The following is a 19,749-nucleotide window of genomic DNA, read 5'->3' on the forward strand; positions in this document are numbered from 1 at the left end:
ATCCACAACTGCACAGACTTTCCAATGTTAAATAGTTGACTTTCAGAAAGCCACCCTCTAGCTACAGTCTAGTGAACTGTAAAGTGGTTCCTCAAAGGTATTTGGGCCTCGAGGCTGAAGTTATTTGATAACTTCTCCTCAAAACATGTGGCAATTTACTTCTAGAAAATAGTTTTTTACAAATGATGTGGCATGAGGGCTTTCTAATTCCAACTCATTCTAGGAGAAAAACAAACAAACAAAAAGAATAAGTGAAAGCACTGGAATATAAATAAAGAAATGCCTTCCTGGCACAAAGCCAGCATGGCAGGAAGGTGGGCTCTTTCGGCACTTCAAATAGACTTTCATTTGTTCTTTAAAGCAGCAGTAACCAAGCATACTCAACCAGAGATTCAAGTTCTTCTTCACAAAGCACATAAACTAGGACAAGGCTATCAAAGGCTATTGTAATGCCCTCAAAGAACACACCTTATGGATGAAACCAGAAAGAGATTATTGGAAAGATCAGCACAACAGCACATCCTTTGCCAGACCTTATTTAACAAACTAAGGAGGCATTCCGATGTCTTTTTTTTTTTTTAAAGTGGGATGATGTGAATAAGCCAACTCATGTGCTCCAGGTTTGTTATTCTCACTATTTTTTGATCAGAATCACATATCTTTGCATCTCTCCATTTTCTACGCTCACCAGCCCTGTACCTCCCTAACAAGGGTGCCAGCGACCCCTAGGAGAAACTTCCCTAGCTGGGTCTCTCGAGAGAGCAGCGGTGGTGGGCAATGTCTCCCAGTGCTCCCTGAAGCCGTTAGGTGCCAAGAGACAGTGGGGGGAAGGGGAAACAAGAGAAAGAGAGTCTTTGCCTCCCCTCATTGGAGGAGAAAAATGCAGCCAGGCATGCAGAGTTCAATCCCGAGTCTATTCGGATCATTATTCACACTGCTGATGATGCAAATCTTTTTTAAAAACTCAGAAAAAAAAACTGGTACCGATTATCCCTGGTTAAGTGGGTGTTTGGCAGCCCCTCCCAAAAGTGAATTGAGTGCATTCGGGATGCATGTGAACAACAAAGATTCAACCCAGATTCATCCTGGATTATTTTCACAGTGTGAATAACCCCTAGGTTTCATTTCTATAATCCCCTCTGGGTTCATCTCCCTTTTCCCTTCCACATTCCTTTCCTACTGAGTACCAGGCAGCTGTATAACCTTGCTTCACACACAACAATCCTCTGCAGCTGCTCACACACTCATGCTCCCAACATGGCTGCATTATGGTTAAGTAAGCTTAACTTTAACATGACAGAGAGAGCTATGATGTTGACAACTACTAGTCAGGATGGCTATATATAATAGCTCCAGTATACTTGCACCTGTGTCCTTCTGGTAGGGTTTGAATGGAAAATTGACTGATCAGTCTGTGAACAGAATGTTGGACTCACATGGTTCTTCTTATGTTTTTAATTCTACGCTATTAAAGAAGGGTTGGATAGTAATCTTTCCAGAGTGCTTTAGTTGTATATTCTTGCATGGCAGGGGGTTGGACTAGATAGCCACTCCAACTATATAACTCTATGATTCTATTAATGGTGAGCTCAATAGACATTACATGACCTATAATTTTGCACTGACCTGTTTTTCTCATGGATTTTCAGGATTTCATGTGTTTGTTGCAGCAGTTGTTTCTCCAACTTGTAAGTAGACAGTGAATTTTCCAGTAACTGAATTTCTAGTCGAGATGTCTGATTTAGCACCTGAAAGAGGCAAACAATATATCAAAGTTCGACTTTGCAATAAATATGTATGTCTGTGTGGATTTCCCTCCCCTCCCCACAAAAAAGACCAGTGAGGAAATGGGATAGATTTATGAATGAACACATGCAAAATGTTGACCAGAAAAAGAATGATCCATTTAATCTCTACAAATGAGAATTATAATTAAGGAACCAGTGTGATCTAGAAGCCAAGATTAATGAGGAGTGACTTAGGGATCTGGGTATGTTTAGCCTGAAGAAGAGGTTAAGGGATGATATGATAGTCATGTTTTAATATCTGAATGAATGTCATATTGAGGATGGAGTAAGCTTGTTTTCTGCTGCTCCAGAAACTAGAACATGGCTCAATGGATTCAAGCTATAGGAAAAGAGATTCTACCTAAACACTAGGAAGAACTTCCTGGTGGTAAGAGGTGTTTGACAATAAAGCATGCTGCCTCAGAGGTTGTTTTTAAATTGGATGGCCATTTGCCCAGAGTGCTTTGATTGTGTATTCCTGCACGGCAGGGCATTTGACTGGATGGCCCTTGAGGTCTCTTCCTCCTTTATGATTCTATATAAAGCAAGAGTAGAGGAGACTTGGTCCTCTAACTCTCATCATGCCTCACCATTGTTCAGACTGGCTAGGGCTGATGGGAATTGAGGTTCAGTAACATCTGAAAGATCATGCATTTCCCAGCTTTGATATAAAGAACATCAGCACTGTAAAACAGAGAAACAGTAGTCTGAAGTTTTCTTTCAGTTGCTAGAGCAAAGAACATAAAATTTCTATTGTTCTTCTGTAAAAAGTGTCCTTACCTAAAAAGCTTGCCAGGGTAATTTAAATTCAAGCACAAGGCAACCTGTTCCCCAGCTACTGTTCTGTAAACAGAACTTCCAATATACCATTATCCCATGGTATCACTTTTGCTATGTTTGGTCTGAGTTTATTTATAGCAGTCTCATACCCTCAGATATTGTGTACCTCCATAGAAATAAATCTACATTCCTCTTCTGTGTGTGTGTGTTTCTAATCTCAGTTGCTTTCAGCCTCCTGGGGGATTTTTGCAGTATTTGGGGGATTTGCAGTCTGCAGCAAAGGGCAAGATTCTTCCTCTTCCTTTTTCTACTCTACCTAATGTTAGGGCCATCCTTGAACCATCAGACAGAATGGAAAGAAAACAAAAGCTCCCTTAAGTTTCTATACTAGTTGCCATCTCTATACCACATGGCAAGGAAACAAGCAAGGCAGAGTTGAACATGAACAGGCCACACCAATAGATTGCCTGACAGAAAATTGTAAATACATATTTATTGCATGTCCATTATATATTTTTCAGTATAATCCTAAATCCTTTTCAGTGCACACATAAAAAATGCATTTATTATGGTGATAGAGTGCTGCAGGTTAATTTGATAGCCACATCCATTATATTCATTTATTTACTGCATGTTCTAGTTCAGCCTTCTAATTTGTGTCTTGAAAGGTTTACATATACTTCATGTGACATTGACTGATCAGCATGTCTCTGTCTGCCAGTCATGATACATGTGTGATATTGCAAAGTGAGCACTCTTATCCCAAGGTAGAGTTGCTGCAGAACATAAGGATTAAAGACTCTTTTTGACAGGAATCCAAAGGATTTTAAGTCTCAAGTAAGGATAAGAAAGAGTAGCTTGATTAATTCAATTTCTTATAGAAATATTTATTTCTATTGTATTTTTCTTACTTCTCATTTCCAGATAGCATCAGAAATATGATTAAAGAGTGGAGGAGAAACTTTATATAGGATCCTTATTTTTGGTGCAGACTTCCATCAAGCATATGATCTAATATTGCTCTCCAGTTGTGGGATGCCCCTATGAAATTAAAAATATGCTCTACACTGAACAACATGATCCCATGATTACAGCATGGGGAATGAGCAGCCATTCCAGTTATATAAGAACAGAGACTCCCTTACTAATTATGATGGGTGAGTTCACCCCATTATGTGCCCCCCCCCCCGCCAGTACAAAGCAAATATATAGCATAGCCTCTAATCTCGGTTATGACATAAGTCCCCAAATATATGATTTTTGTTCCAGGGATTTCTTGCACTCATATTCCATTACCTACAAGCTAAAGTCATCTTAAGTGAAACTTTTATTAGCCCTTCTATGGAAAACTGAGAAGCTGAGAGCTTGACTAAGACTATATTGTCATCACCATGTGTATATTATCTCTAGCTAGACTAAATTAATTGTTCTTTCTTGTGTAACCAATCTGGTTATCCTATATGTTGATATGAATTTAAGTAATCATTTTGTGAAAGTATACTGTAAACATGGTTCCAGACTTGAATGAATACACACAGGCACACACTCACACACATTCATTATATTTCAAACACTCTACTACTGCAACTAACTGGCCAAAGGAATAATTACATACATTCATACATTTGTTTTAGAGATATAGTCTGAGGTGTACAGCAACTGCTAGATATCATATGCTTGAAACTGCAAAAGAAAGGAAAAGGAATGGTGAGGGATTTTGAACTGCAAATAGAGATAAAAGTCAAAGGAAAAAAGGAGTTTCAGGGAATTAATACCAAGGGAGATATATCCAAAGCTGAGATGGTAATTTTGGGGAGTTATCTCTCACTCCAGGCTCTGTCTATGATGAGTTCCAAACAGGCACTGGCATTAGCAAACAGATATTTTCTAGACTACTTAAAGCTCCTGTATAGGTGCCGCTGGGTTCCTATTAAGCTGTAGCCAAAACCTTTAAGCCATACTACCTTCCCAAATCACCTTTAATCACTTTGGGAGTAGTACAGTATGCTTATGGCTGGAATTCAGCATGGGAGTTATACCTTCATAAGTGGATGTACATGTGTGGAGAACAGAGTAGATTCACTATTGCCTGAAATGCATGGGCCAAATACAGCAGCTTCTGGCTGGGGGATGGGTTTAGATGAGGCATGGCCCCAAAGTAGCCAGAAGCTGCACTGAAGTCATGCTAGGGGGCTAAAAGTTGTCCCTAAAAAGAGTAGATTTGGATTGACTCCTGACCAGTGTAGTTTGGTACTGTGGTAGCAACCTGCTTTGGGAGCAGGCCATGCAGTCACAGCGGTTCCAGCCTGATCGCTGCCAGAGTGGCTGGAGGCTGCTCTTTAATGGCCATCTGCTTCACCCCAATATCCTTATCCATATAGGGCTGCTGTGGAATTACAGCATATAATGATCACTGTGCAATGGTGGCCCATGGAGTGACTGATATGTCACAGCTTTGATATGTAATGGATACCAACGCACATCAGGGCACTCTGGTTACTATCTAGGAAGTACTGGAGTGCAACAGGAGTGCCCAACGTGCATCAGTTTGAGATTTATTCAGGATAAAATGGGTAATCTTTGCATTTTATTTTTGCACAGAAAACAGAAAATGCTCTTGTTAGACACTTATTTTGCATAAAATGTGCAAATGAATTTTGTTCAACATAAGTTGCAAACTGGATTCTCAACCAATTTCTACATCAGTTTGTGATTATTACTATTATTGTTGTTATTATTATTATTATTATTATTATTTTAAAAGCACAACAATGTGCATTTAATTTTCATATGATGTTTACCATAAAATATGAATTTGGCATGGTGTTTCCTCCAATATGTTCATTATTTGTTTACATATTTATTTAGTCAATTTATATACTGTTTAATAAATGAATTTAGCAGAGCACTGAAAAATACAAAAAACAAAACACAACAAAATAAAATAAAGAGGAAGCAGCTGAACAGTTGTTCAATTAAAAAAGACGAAGAGGAACGGGAAGAAGAGCAAGAAGAAGAAAGGAGGAGGAGCAGGAGGAGGAAGAGGAAGAATTACAATAACGAGAACAATGAGTGGGCAAATCGAGATTTACAAGAAACGTGCTTAGAATGCATATAAAGATCACAGTTGTTGGCATATGTCTTAATTCCAAGGACAGCATATTCCAAAGGGAAGAGGTTACTTAACATGTCTTTTCTGCAGTGGATAGTTCTTTTTATGAATCTTTGGAAAATACAGAAACACTGAAAGGAATTTTCTAGGGATTAAAAGCAGTAGTCAGGAGGGAAAGCAACAAGATGATCTCTTGGTCAGCCTGAACCCTTTTCATACTCCATAGTTATAGTGCTATGGTTAGGAATGTGACAATCATTCATCATTCATCATGGTGCGCTAAATATACAAATTGCTGATTTCTCAGCTCCTTTAATTTATGCTTTATGTTTTATGACAAGAATTTACCACATGATCTCTTAGATGTTTGAATTTTCAGATGGTTCATTTGTAAATAAAGTAAATGGGCAGGAAAAATCTTTTGAAATTCATTTTTTAAAGTTTTATTGTTTTAGTAAATCAGTGCTAGACTTTTCCATTGTAGATATGCACACACTTTTGCACCTCTGCTGTTTTATTGCACTGATACAGTAAAACAATACAACTTTTAGCTATGATTCTGCTTGCACTGTTCACAGTTTGGGACTTATTCTGTCAGAAATTTGCAGATGATATTGGGGGGCAGAAAACAACATTTTATGTTCTAGAAACAACATTTTCTGAGCAGTAACTAATATGCTGAAAATTAGGTTTATGTGCAGAAAATGCTGTAGCTGGAACTTGTTTTTGTGCTTGCACGTTGTTTCTGACTTATGGCACTGTTAAGATGAGCCTATCATGGGGTTTTCTAGGCAGTTTTTTTCAGACGGGGTTTGCCATTGACATCCTTTGAAGCTGAGAGAGTGTGACATGTCCAAAGTCACCCAGTGAGTTTCTGTGGCCAAGCAAGGATTCAAACCCTAGTTTTCAGAGTCATAGCCCAATGCTCAAACCACTACACCAAGCTGGCTCACCAATAAATTGGAACTTATTATTGGGAAAATTCACACACTATGTTTTTGCACAGAAAACAGCATTTTCTGTACAAGAAACGGCATTTCCACCAATAACAGTGGTTGGAATTCTGTATGTCCTTTCACACAAAATAAATCTGCATGCACTTGACTTTTTCCTACACAGGAGGAGGAGAGAGAAACCTCTGGAAGAGAAATCTCACAGTCCGGGAAGACTTGGAGCATGGAGCAGAAGGAAACTGGGGAGCTGTGTTTGAGGGTTCTCCATTAATTTTCAACTGTTGGGCTAATTGGGGGTCTTTTGATCAGAGCAAGTGAGTCAGAGACTTGCGTGGAGGGGGAAGCCCAAAGTCCTGTTTCACTGACCACTTTAGACTTCTCAGTATGGACAGTGAGGGAACTGCTGCTGTCACCTGCAACAGTTGTCAGATATTTATCTTCTTGCTTATGGATGTAGGTAACTTCACCTGCACCAAGTGCAAGTTGGTAGCCCTATTGGAAGAGAGGGTCCAGCAGCTGGAGGCCCAGGTAAAGACTCTTCAGCATATTAGGGAGCAAAAGATTTTCCTGGAGAGAATGGAATGAATAGTCCTGGATGGGAAAAAAACACAGGAAGTTTCTACAGAGGACGTCACTTCACATACACAGCAGGTAGACTTCACATACACAGCAGGTAGGCAGTTAGAGGAATGTCACACATAGAAGTAGGGAAACTAGGGACCATTCTGTGAGCTTGCAGCTCTAAAATTAGTTTGAAGCTCTCTCCCTTATCAAAGATGACAAGGAAGAACAGCAGGGACAGTCCAGTCCCTGTGGTGGAGTCTCCTTCTCTGGAGATCTTTAAACAGAGGCTGGATGGCCATCTGTCAGTGCTTTGATTGTGATTTCCTGCATGGCAGTGGGTTGGACTGGATGGCCCTTGTGGTCTCCTCCAGCTCTGTGATTATATGATTCTATTCTATGATTCTGTGACACTAAGAAATGGCCTGAACAGACAGGCCAAAATAAAGCTGCTTCAAGTCACTTTGGAGTTATGCTGTTTAAATGACACACACATCTTAAGAAGCCAGAAGTCACACCAAAGCCATGCTCCACTCCTTAGGACTGGACCGTAGCTTTGACATGGCTTCTGGCCTCTTAGGATGCATGCATCATTTAAACAGCATACCTCCAAAGTGACTTGAAGCAGCTTTATTTTGGCCTGTCTGTTCAGGCCCCCAATTACTGAATTAAGAAGATAAGTAACTAATGTAAACCAGAACCTCTTTGTCAGTGTTCAGTTGTGTATCAGTACCTTTGCTGGCTCTGCTATGTAGTTACAAAGCATCAGCCCTTTACTTAATACAGACATTGTGCATATTTGCAATTCAAGTACCTGCACATCTAAGTCCCTGTATGAAAATGCAACATGGCAACAGCATTCTGGTCAGCATTTCCTGTGCAGAGAATGCTGTTTGCTGTACAAAATAATAATAATAATAATAATAATAATAATAATAATAATAAATGTTTTCTTTGCAAAACAATTCTGTGTGATTTTTGTGCAGAATAGGAGCCAAATTGCAAAGGTTCTCATCAACCCAGGATGATGGAAAAATATGTTTTTCAATCTTTTCTACTTTCCAACTACACTTTTTAATATAGTTTTTTTCTCAAACCTATATTGTTGAATCTAATAATGAAAAACTTACCTGTGTTTCAACATCCGTGAGCTTTCTTGTCTGTTCTGCAGTCTGGCTGAGAAGGCTGGTTCCTATTTCCAACATGGTGGCTGTATGGTTTTGGACAGCATTCTGCTGCATCTGAGCCATCTCTGATTTCATGTTTTCCACAATGTAATTCTCAAGCTATGGATATGGAATAGAAAGAACATGGTTTAAATCATTTTATTTTCATTATATTAACATTTTTGTAAGACATTTTTTGTACTTCAAAGGGAATCTCCAATCAATGCTACAGGAAAACAGAGGAAATATAAAAATATAACACAATAAAAATAGCACATTAAATTTATATTATAAAACACAAGCATAATAAAATGCATGAAGAGAAATCCACAACAGACCTAAGAGCTTCAACTAGAAATGGTCCACTAGACATTTCTCAGGATCTGTCAAAGGAGGATGGTTAGATATTAATAAGAAAACTATACGGAACATTTGGCCATTCAGATGTTCTGGCTACAGCTCCCATAATTCCTTACTATTGGCAATGCAAGAATGAATATATATTGTGCATAAATTTTCACCACTTTATGTTCAAAGCAATCTTGTGAGCTTGGGTATGGTGAGAAAAAAGATAGACAGAAGACCACTTGGCAACCATATCTAAGGTACCAATAACAAGTAAACAAAGATGGAGATAAATCTCAGAAAAGATTAAAGCAACCATTTTAACAGCCCCTAATTTTTCAAAAGTAATCAAATAAAATAACAGTATCAATACTCTCAAAGTAATTAATGTCACAGGTATGCTGTAAAGTAACTCTTCACTTTTGTTATTCAAAAGCAACTAAAATAGTTGCATGATAGTTCCTAAAATCTTAGCAGAGAGCTAAATGATACTTCTATTTGGTAGAAAAGCCATCTAAATGGTGAGGTTCCTTGTAACCATAATGTGACTCATTAAAGGAATTAAAGGAATCTTTTATTACTTTACAATTACATTCCCATTAATTATTGCAAACGTTGATAACATTCCATTTGGAGTCATTCCATCAGAATTACTGGGACATGCAATTTGCCCAGTTATTTGGGTCTGATTTTTTATTTTAATTATTTATGTTTGTTTTGCTGCAACAAGTTTGATCGATATTGTTCTGACTTCCTTTCCCATGCTTTTGCATTTGGAAATCAATATTTTTAGTCTGGAAAAAAACAAGTTCAATGCAATTTTCCTTGTAAATCATTCAGCAAACTTTTACACAACAGCTGATATAACAAGCTAGGTGATGAGCCATATAATAAAGTCAGTCGGGTCCAAATGAACTTTTACCTTTCCCTTGGCCTTTAATGTTACCTTGGGGACTACCAATAGAACTTCAAGTGATGGCTGGAAAATGCATTATACTATTTTTGAAGAGTTATTAGTTTATTTATTGAGGTGGCAAACCTCAATTGAGAAGTGAATGTACAGTTCTGAAAAGCCCAGAAATAGAAACAGAGCAAAAACATGCAATGGCAGAATACCACCAAAAGAGAAACTGAATTGTATTTCCAGTGGCAGGGATATGGAAGTAATTATTCCCTAAATAAGATTAAGTAGATGACATTTTAACTGCATGGGGCTTGGTTGTATTTCTAAAAAATGATGCTGATGTAACATATCAAATAATTCCTCACTAAAATCCCCACTGAAAATTACACACACACACAACCGGAATGTTTCATCACATTTCCGTAATTGCGAATGAAAACTGTATAGATTATAAAGTCAAAATATCAATATGAAATTTATATCTAAAAAAGGTCCTCCATTAGGCCCTATGTTTGAGCAAGTAATCTATAAAAAGAAGATAAGTGTGCTTCTTTCATAGCTAGACTCCATATGTGGGTGTTGGATTAATTGTCTTTCAGCGTTAATCTTGCCTTTGTAGACTCCAGCCTACTTCATCAGATGCATCTAATGGATACTATAGCCCATGGAAGCTTATGCCAATTAAAACATTTTAGTCCTCCAGATGCCACAGGCCTCTTTGTGGTATTGACTTGTATGAGTACCAGCTTTCCAAATAGTGAGAATCAACTTCAGGTGCCTCAAGACTTCTTGCTGCTGCTTTTGCTTCTGCTTCTGCTGCTGCTGCTGCTGCTGCTGGTGGTGGTGGTGGTTAACCCAGCTACCAGCTTTAAAGAGAGCCAGCATGTTGTGGTGGTTTTAGCATTGGACTAGGACTCCAGGAGGCCAGATTTTGAACCACTGCTGAGCCATGGAAACTCAATGAGTGGCCTTGGTCAAGTCATACTCTCTCAGCTTTAGAGGAAGGCAACCTCTCTGAATATTTTTTTTTGCCAAGAAGCCCCTTTAGGATAGGGTCATCATAAATTGTAATTTACTTGAAGGTGCATAACAACAACAACCCTTGAAGTGTACACAAGTCAATGGTGCTCACGGTAGCGGCCCTGAAACCAAGAATTAGGTTGCAACCTCCGGTCCTGGACAGGGTCACACTCTCGTCAAGGACTGCGTTCGCAGTCTGGGGGTGCTCCTTGACTCATCACTCCTGATGTCAAACCAGGTAAATGCGACAGTCAGAAGCACCTGTTATCAGCTTCGGCTGATACACCAGCTGCGACCTTTTCTGGATGTAAGGGATCTTGAGACTGTTGTGCACGCGCTGGTAACCTCATGTCTAGACTTCTGTAATGCGCTCTACATGGGGCTACCCTCGTGCTTGGTCCGGAAACTGCAACTAGTACAGAATATGACAGCCAGAGTAATTTCTGGAACATCCAGGAGGGACCATATTACCCTGGTTCTAAAGTTCCTCCACTGGCTGCCCATTAGCTTCCGGCCCCAGTACAAGGTGTTGATTATCACCTTTAAAGCCCTAAATGGCTTGGGTCCAAACTATCTTTGGGACCGCCTTCTCCCCTACAATCCTCCCCGCGCACTCCACTCCTCTGGGAGGAGCCTACTTCAGCCACAAAAATCTAGGCTCTCGGCTACCTCCCAGAAGGCATTTTCCATCGTCGCCCCCAGATTATGGAATGGCCTGCCGGATGAGATCCATCTACTTACATTCTTAGACAGCTTTAAAAAGGCTGTTAAGACGGATCTCTTCCGGCAGGCCTTCCCAGAATAGAGAAGCTGGCCTCAGAAAAACGTCTGGCAGTAAGATACTGCTGCTTCCATTGATTGTTTTGCTGATGTGATGTTGTTGACCTTCTGGTCAGTTTTTAACTTGTATTTTTTTAATTCTGCATTGGATTTAATACTTTTTTAAGGAGGGGAGGGTATTAGGGATTTTATATGTTCTGTATTTTTAACTTTGTTAGCCGCCCTGATTGTTCTCAGAGCGGCGGGATACAAATAATAATAATAATAATAATAATAATAATTGTATAACGTGACTGCATTAGAGCATGATGAGTATGGAAACTGGACCATTTCACAGGTCCTGCTGAAAGACTGTCTCCATGACAGCCATTACAACAGACTATAACTGTGAAATGAAGTTGGCAAGCCAGGGCATTCAATCCAAGCTGAAAGACTCTCTGCTTTGCCCGTCTCTCCTCCCCATACCCATTTCCTTTTGTATTCTCTCTTTGGGAATGCCTTGCTTTTATTGATTATATGAAAGGCATTCTAGGAGATATTTATGGTGGAGCTCAGGAATTTTTTAAAAAAACACTTCCCATTAATAAATAAATGAATAAATAACAAATCAAGAGGAAAGTGTTGAGTATGAATTCAGATAGTCTGGATATTTTGCATTTCGGCTAAACAGTTCTGTCTTTGATGGCTTCTTCCTTCACATGTGCATGTCTTTTTCTCAATGGAGGGGAACTTTGATCTCTGAGTCTCATGTAATAAGGACACAGAAGATGTCATAAGACGTCATGGTATAAACTGCCAGGAGACCTGAGTGACTGCTCTGGTGAAGAACATATAGACATTGTTGACGAGAAGCCAGGATCTCCAGAGCATTTGCAGATGTAAGAGTTACTTTTGCTATTGCTATTTTGATACTATTTCTTTGGACTTTACAGCTTGTTTAATCAGCCCAGGCAATGTGGCCCTATGCACTGTTACCTTTGTTATTGCCTTGAAGAAGGTCATTTAAATACATGGAAGATGGAATAATTTTTATGAAAGAATTCAAAAGTATCCAACACATTTTTGGTTGCACTTCCATGAAGGTAATGCCAGTAAGGTATTAGAGACATGGAAAGTGACTGGTTGGCTTGTTTAATCAGGCAAACTATAAATTATTTATAGTGTTTTCACATGTAAGATTTCAATCATATTTTTGCTTACATTATTTTGTAAGAAAAATGTAAAACCTAGGGGTTAAATCCTATGTTTGCACTAAGGAGTTTATTGCACAGGGAAAAATTGGAAGTTTAAAATGGTAAGAACCTGTTATTAACTCACAATTGTGCAAATGGTTTTCATATGCAAAGTGCCGTTATCCTGTGCAGAATCCACAATTGTGCAAATGGTTTTCACATGACGGGACTAAATGTGCCTCCATCCCGATAATGATCATCCCAAAAAAGTGATCAAACGTACAAATGATTTTCACACGCAGACCACAACAAATCTCTGTGTGTGTGTGTGTGTGTGTGTGTGTGTGTGTGTGTGTGTGTGCATCCCTGCCTTCCTCAGCAGCTGTTATTTTAAGAACTCTGGCTGTGTGGTCTGATCCTGGAGACAGACAGACATACACAGGAAAGACCGAGGGGGAACTCAACCTTTTCTCTATCTCACTTGCTCTGTCCCTGCCTTTGTCTCAGTAGCTGTTTCTTTAAGAGTTCTGGCTAAGAGAGAAGGATGAAATGATTCCCAAACTGTGACCTTTTAGGGATTTTGGACTTCAGCTCCTAAAAATCTCAGCCATGTTGGCCAATAGCCTGGGATTCGGGGAGCTGAAGTCCAAAATCCCTTAAAGGGGGCAGTTTGGGAATCGCTGAGGCTGAAGCAGAAGACACACAGAGACTGAGAGAGAGAGGAGCATCCCAGGACTCAGAATTCACTCTCCTCTCCTCTCTCTCTTGATGCTCTTGCATCAGCTGTTTGTTTTAAGAGCTCTGGTTATGAAGAAGGGTGGGTACTTATTTTACTTATTTCGCAGCACTGGAAGCAAACTCGCCCCAACGAACCATGGGAAAACTGGCAACAAACACAAAAACAGGGAGAATCCCATGAATAAACCACAAATAGCTTTCACACTACAGCAATTGTGTAAAATAAATAAATAAATAAATAAATAAATAAAATTTGTGAATGAGATGGAAATGAATTTCCAATATTTTCCCAAAAATATTTATTTCCTGGTTCATGTCACTTTCTTGTCTGATTCTAAGCAGTTTGCGCATAATGGTGTCTGAAAACCATTTGCGCAATTGTGCTCAATATGGTGGATATCCATGGGTTTTGACCCTTTTAAACTTCAAATTTTCCCCGTGTGATAAACTCCTATGATTAATACATTAGTACAATGGGATTTTCTGCCTCTTCTTTCCTCCAACTCTCACAATCTTTCACACTCCCTGAAAAATCTGTTTCACAGTTTCCTAGTTTTCCACAGCAAATCATGAATGTATGTGTAGGGGAAAATTTACAGAAGAAAGGGAAAACATTTTCTTCCTCAGTTCTCTCAGCAGAATGACATTGTTGAATCTAGCCCTACATATCTGGAGGACAGCCAAACTCACTTAATTTAACATACTGTCAAAGAGCAAAAGAAGGTCTTCATCAGGCTACTATAAAAATGTATTTTTATTTGAATCACATTGGAATATTAAAGTTTACTGACCCTTAGACTCTGTATTACATGAGCTTGTATTGCCCAGTTTCAGTTATATACAACCAAAAAAAGCAAAAAAGAAGAGAGAAGAAAGAAAAAAAGAAAAAGTTTTCTCTAGGCATTTTCTAGATTCATACATTCTCCAGTGTGATTTTATGGTATGCTTTTGCTGAAAGTTGATCATAAAGTCATGCTGGAGGGCTAGAAATGCCTATGGAAGTGTTCTCCCTTGGAATTTCTGGTCCTCCAGCACAGGTTTATGATCAATGTCTGGTGGAAGCATACCATAGGACTGCACTGGAGGACCTAGAACAAGCCTAGATAGAACACTTAGTCATTCCTTTAAGGGGGGAAAAATAGCATTCTAAATTTATTACAGAAAGGGTCCTGAAACAGATCCCTTGGGTAATATGGGGTCTGACTGTATAGTATTACAATGTATGGCATTGTAAATCTGTTTCTTTAAATTATTTTATTAAAATGACCAACACCAGCAGCAGCCATCCATTTACATTGCCAACAGGGTTTTGCAATGTGGTGGTCCTTGGACAAGTGCTTGTCTGTGAAAACATTGACTCCTAACTGCATACAATTTCCAGGAATGGGGAGAAAAAACCAGTTGTAGCCACTACACGTAAATATGAAACTGCTCCTTCAAATTAAAAATAAGATTCAGTTGTAAAATTTCTTACCTATTGGGATAATAGGTGCAGTGACTAGGGATGGCATCTCTCCTCTGGATGCGTGCCTAAGGTCAGTAATGGACTGGACGAGAAAAAACAAACTCAGGTTGAATCCAGAGAAAACGGAGGTACTAGCGATAGGTCCCTCAGGTCTTGGGAATGAAATTAGTCACTCTGACCTGGATGGGGCCACACTTCCCCTAACGGACAAAGTTTGCAGCTTGGGAGTACTCCTGGACTCATCACTACAATTGTCATCTCAAGTAGATGCGATAGCCAGGAGTGCTTGGTACCAACTTCGGTTGATATGCCAACTGCATCCCTACCTGGACCGAAAGGACCTTGAAGCAGTGGTACATGCACTGGGAATCTCTCTCCTTGATTTCTGTAATGTGCTCTACATGGGGCTACCCTTGTACCAAGTTCAGAAGCTTCAATTGGTACAAAACGCAGCAGCCAGATTAGTTACTGGTTTTTCAAAATTTAACCATATAACACCTATTTTGAAAGATCTTCATTGGCTACCCATCAGCTTCCGAGCACAATACAAGATGTTGATTATTACCTATAAAGCCCTATAGAGAAACGCCTCTCCCTATATAGTCCGCCCCACACTCTTAGAACTTCCGGGAAAAATCTGTTGAAGGTGCATTCAACTAGATTGGTTTCAACCTCCCAAAGAACTTTTACTTCGGTGTCTCCTAAACTATGGAATAACCTTCCGGAAGAGATCCATCTTATTACCTTCTTGGAGGCTTTCAAGAGGGCAGTTAAGACGGATCTCTTCCGGCAAGCCTACCCACCCAATTCTTTGTAAGGATTTCACCCCACTCTTCTATTTAGGATGATTGTATTGTTTTTAAACTGTTTTTAACGATGAATATTATATGTTTTATTCTTGTATACTGTTGTTTTTTCTCGACTGTAATACCACTTTGATCCACCTGGGAGAGGCAGGAAAATACAAATAAAAATGTTATTACTATTATTATTATTATTATTATTATTGATAATAAAAAGTTTATAATGGTTCCACAAAATTGTCACAGAATCTTGGGAATTTCTGTTCTAATCCATGGGGTGGATTTATATGAGAGAAACTAGATGAGATGAGATGAACTATATGGTCTTTGGCATACATGTTGCAGCATGTAAAATAGCAATGTACACATAATGTAGTTAAATTGCCATCAGATATACACTATTAGCACTCCAAGCATGTTCTAGCTTCATCAGAACATAATTTGTCATCTAAATGGAGCCTCTGGGAAGTTTAAGAACATATATCAAATAAGCCTGTAAAGTGACAAAAAACACTGATTGACTAATCAACTGTCCATAAAAAAAATAATTGCCTGTGTAATTATTTTAAATTGTTTTAAACCATTTTATGGTGTTTTAATTACTTTAAATTATCTAGTGTTTTCATGGTCTGTTCCCTGTCATGAGATCTCTGAATACTGGGCAGGTAAGAAATAACAAATAACCCTTCAAATTGAAGAAGAATACCCTTTGCTAAAACCTTAATTTAAATGACTTTCTGAGAGGAAGAAATTGTAACTCCTTAAGAAAGTTTAACTATATATATAAAATGAAAGATACCATGTGTTGCTGTTGTAGTTTAAAATAAAGCTCACTTACGTATATCATCAGAGCCAAAACATATATGATTAACTGCATCTTTCTGGGATCCAGAACAAACTTGGAAGAAGTGCTGTTGGTTTGCTTTTTAATCACCCACATGAAACACACAATACATACTGTAATGCATGGATGGAGGAACTCCAGCCCATGGGTCAGCTTTTGCCCACAGGGAATCTATCAGGTCATCTTGTACTCTTACCTCCAGCTTGTGCAATATTTTTCTACTCTTATCTCTAAGCTGTGATCAGAGAATACAGGCTGTTTAAAGGAAGCTTCAGAATGATACTCAGCTATGATTTTGACCCTGGGAGGTTGCTGTGCTGATATACAAATAAATGCATGCAATACAACGTTATGCATTGCATATTTAGTACAAAGTATATATCTTTCCCCACATTAGCTCCATCCGTCACTGGAATAGATCCTTCTTTAACTGCTCTTTGGCCCATGGGCCAAACAATATTTCCCATGCCATCAAACTCTAACGCTTAACTGAAATTTAAAAAAAAAATAATGACACCTTTAACTCTCAGTTTCATGAATTAAAATTTCTCATCACTAACTAAGAATGAGTCCCAATAATTACCTACAATATTAGATAAAATATGTTGGATTTCCCAGTCCTGTTTCACATGATTGGCTATCTCTAGGTAATGTCAAAGCACTTCACAAAGAGAAAATGCCACATCAAAAAGGGAGCATGCTTATTTAGGATAGTAAATGTCCACTCTGAACAAACATGAGCAGAGAGCATCCAGAGAATGTGTCAAAGCCAGTCCAGGCTAAAGCACAAAAAGTGGTTAAAGGATCTCATACAGAGAAATCTGTTCACAGTTGCCGTCCAACTCCAAGCTGCCTTGGATGAAACTGATTATCTGGACCCATTTCAAACCGGCTTCAGGGTGGGATATGAAATTGAGACTGCCATGGTTGCCTTAGTTGATGATCTCCGTCTGGGCATCAACAGGGGAAGTGTGACCCTGCTGGTGTCCTTGGACATCTCAGCGGCATTCGATACCATTGACCACGGTATCCTTCTGGAATGCCTGAGGGAGTTAGGGATTGGGGGCACTGCGCTCCAGTGGCTTCATTCCTATCTCTCAGGCAGATTCCAGATGGTGATGCTGGGGGGAGCTACTCTTCTAAAAGAGACCTGACATCTGGTGTCCCTCAGGGTACCATTCTGTCCCCCATGCTGTTTAACATTTACATGAAGCCGCTGGGAGAGATCATCCGGGGACATGGGGCACGGTGTTATCAGTATGCTGATGACACCCAAATATGTTTCTTTATGCCTCCAACTGTTGCAGTGACTAAGGATGGCACCTCTCCTCTGAATGCCTTTCTTGAGTCAGTAATGGGCTGGATGAGGGAAAACAAATTCAGGTTGAATCCAGAGAAAACAGAGGTACTCGCGATAGACACCCCAGGTCTAGGGAAGGAACTTTGTCATCCTGTCCTGGATGGGACCACACTTCTTCTAAAGGATGAAGTTAGCAGTTTGGGAGTACTCCTGGATCCATCTCTACAGTTGTCATCTCAAGTAGATGCGACGGTCAGGAGTGCTTGGTACCAACTTTGGTTGATACACCAACTGCGTCCCTACCTGGACCAAAAGGACCTTGAAGCAGTAGTACATGCTCTGGTAATCTCTCGTCTTGATTTCTGTAACATGCTCTACCAAGTTTGGAAGCTTCAATTAGTTCAAAATATGGCAGCCAGATTGGTCACCAGTTCATCAAGGTTTGACCACATAACTCCAATTTTAAAAGATCTTCACTGGCTGCCGATCAGTTTCCGGGCCCAATACAAGGTGTTGGTTATTACCTTTAAAGCCCTACATGGCTTGGGCCCAAGTTACTTGCAGAAATGCCTCTCCCTACATAATCCTCCCTGCACTCTTAGAACATCAGGGAAGAATTTGATGGAATTACACACAACCAGACTAACTTCCACTTCCCAGAAAGACTTTACTGCAGCTGCTCCAAAACTCTGGAATACTCTCCTGGAAGAGATCTGTCTCACTATCTCCTTGGAGGCTTTTAAGAGAGCAGTTAAGATCGATCTCTTCCGGTGAGCTTACCCACCTAATCTCTTATAAGACATATTCTTCTACCTCTTTGACCTAGATTGAAACATCTCTCTCCTCTTTTGCTTTGATAGTATCATTTTAACTGTTATCTATTTTTATATTTTACTGTACTACATCGTTGCTTTTATTGTTGTGAATTGTACTTGTATATTGTATACTGATATTGGGTTGTAATCCTGCCTCGATCCACCTGGGAGAGGTGGGAAAAAATAAATAAAATTATTATTACTACTATTATTAAGTTCATGCATAAAGAGCAGTCCTATAAGTTTCAGAAGCAATCAAGTAACCAGCCAGAGCCCTCTGTTGGACAACAAGCCAGACAAGTAGTCAAGGAGTTCACAAGTCAGGAGCAAGAAAGGAGAGATGAAGAGAACAATGATGAAACCAACAATCTCATGCTTCCAGTGTCTGGGGGAGTGCAGCTGATTCTCATTTGGACAGCATCCATCATGTGAGGCTCTCCTAAATCCTTCACAGCTTAATTTTTTCTAGCTGTTGTTTCTGCCAGTGTCTTTCCTGAGAGTGAGATGGGAAGATGGATTCCTCTTGGAGGATCTAGGATCTCCCTCCAATGGCCTTACAGAATGGCCGGCAGTCAGAAATTTCAGTCTCCTCTTAGATTCCTCTTGCTGGGGCTCATTCTCTTAGCTAATTGTTTCATCTGAGAAGGAATAATAGAATAATAGAATTGGAAGAGACCACAAGGGCCATCCAGTCCAACCCCCTGCCACACAGAAACTCACAATCAATGCATCCCTGACAGATGGCCATCCATCCTCTGCTTAAAGACCTCCAAAGAATAGTTGATGGTTTCTGAGAGCTGAGAAATACTTAAACAGGGCTTAAACCAGGAGCCTCCAGGTAATGCATGTACAATACTAAACTAAGGGTGTGCAAAAAATTCATTCTGACTTGGGTATAAAGCTAAGATTAGTGAAGGAAAACAGTACACTAGCAAAGATTTTTTCTCCAATGGCATGAGCGGCAAAAAAAAACATGGAATTTGAAGAAATGAAACAAAAGTGATTTTCATCATCCTAGCCATGGAAATTTGAGGCTCACTAGCAGTAGCCTGGAGGACCAGTATGGTACAGTGGTTTGAGTGATGGAGTAAAATTCTAGGAAGCTGAGGTCTAAATCCTTACTCAGCTATGGAATCTGTTGTGTGACTCATGTTCTATCAAAAGAAAGATAATGGAAAACCTCATTTAAATAAATCTTGCCAAG

At 39.5% G+C, this 19,749-nt stretch overlaps 1 protein-coding gene across 2 annotated transcripts in view; it reads right to left on the bottom strand.

Annotated features, from left to right (window-relative positions):
- LOC149317571 (angiopoietin-1) overlaps positions 1-19,749 on the bottom strand; it is a 187,630-nt gene that overhangs the window by 77,305 nt on the left and 90,576 nt on the right. Inside the window, exons 2-3 of one of the 2 annotated variants that reach the window (XM_089518935.1) lie at positions 8,324-8,479; positions 1,627-1,748 (exon numbers count right to left, since the gene is read on the bottom strand). In XM_089518935.1, coding sequence (XP_089375061.1) covers positions 1,627-1,748; positions 8,324-8,479 — 278 coding nt within the window. Of the gene's footprint in view, positions 1-1,626; positions 1,749-8,323; positions 8,480-19,749 lie in introns of those variants that run through there. The other variant, XM_089518936.1, reaches the window with a different exon arrangement.

The sequence above is a fragment of the Sceloporus occidentalis genome, unplaced genomic scaffold (assembly GCF_023333645.1).
Source record: "Sceloporus occidentalis isolate IW3139 unplaced genomic scaffold, rSceOcc1.0.p SCAF_3, whole genome shotgun sequence".
Taxonomy (NCBI): domain Eukaryota; kingdom Metazoa; phylum Chordata; class Lepidosauria; order Squamata; family Phrynosomatidae; genus Sceloporus; species Sceloporus occidentalis.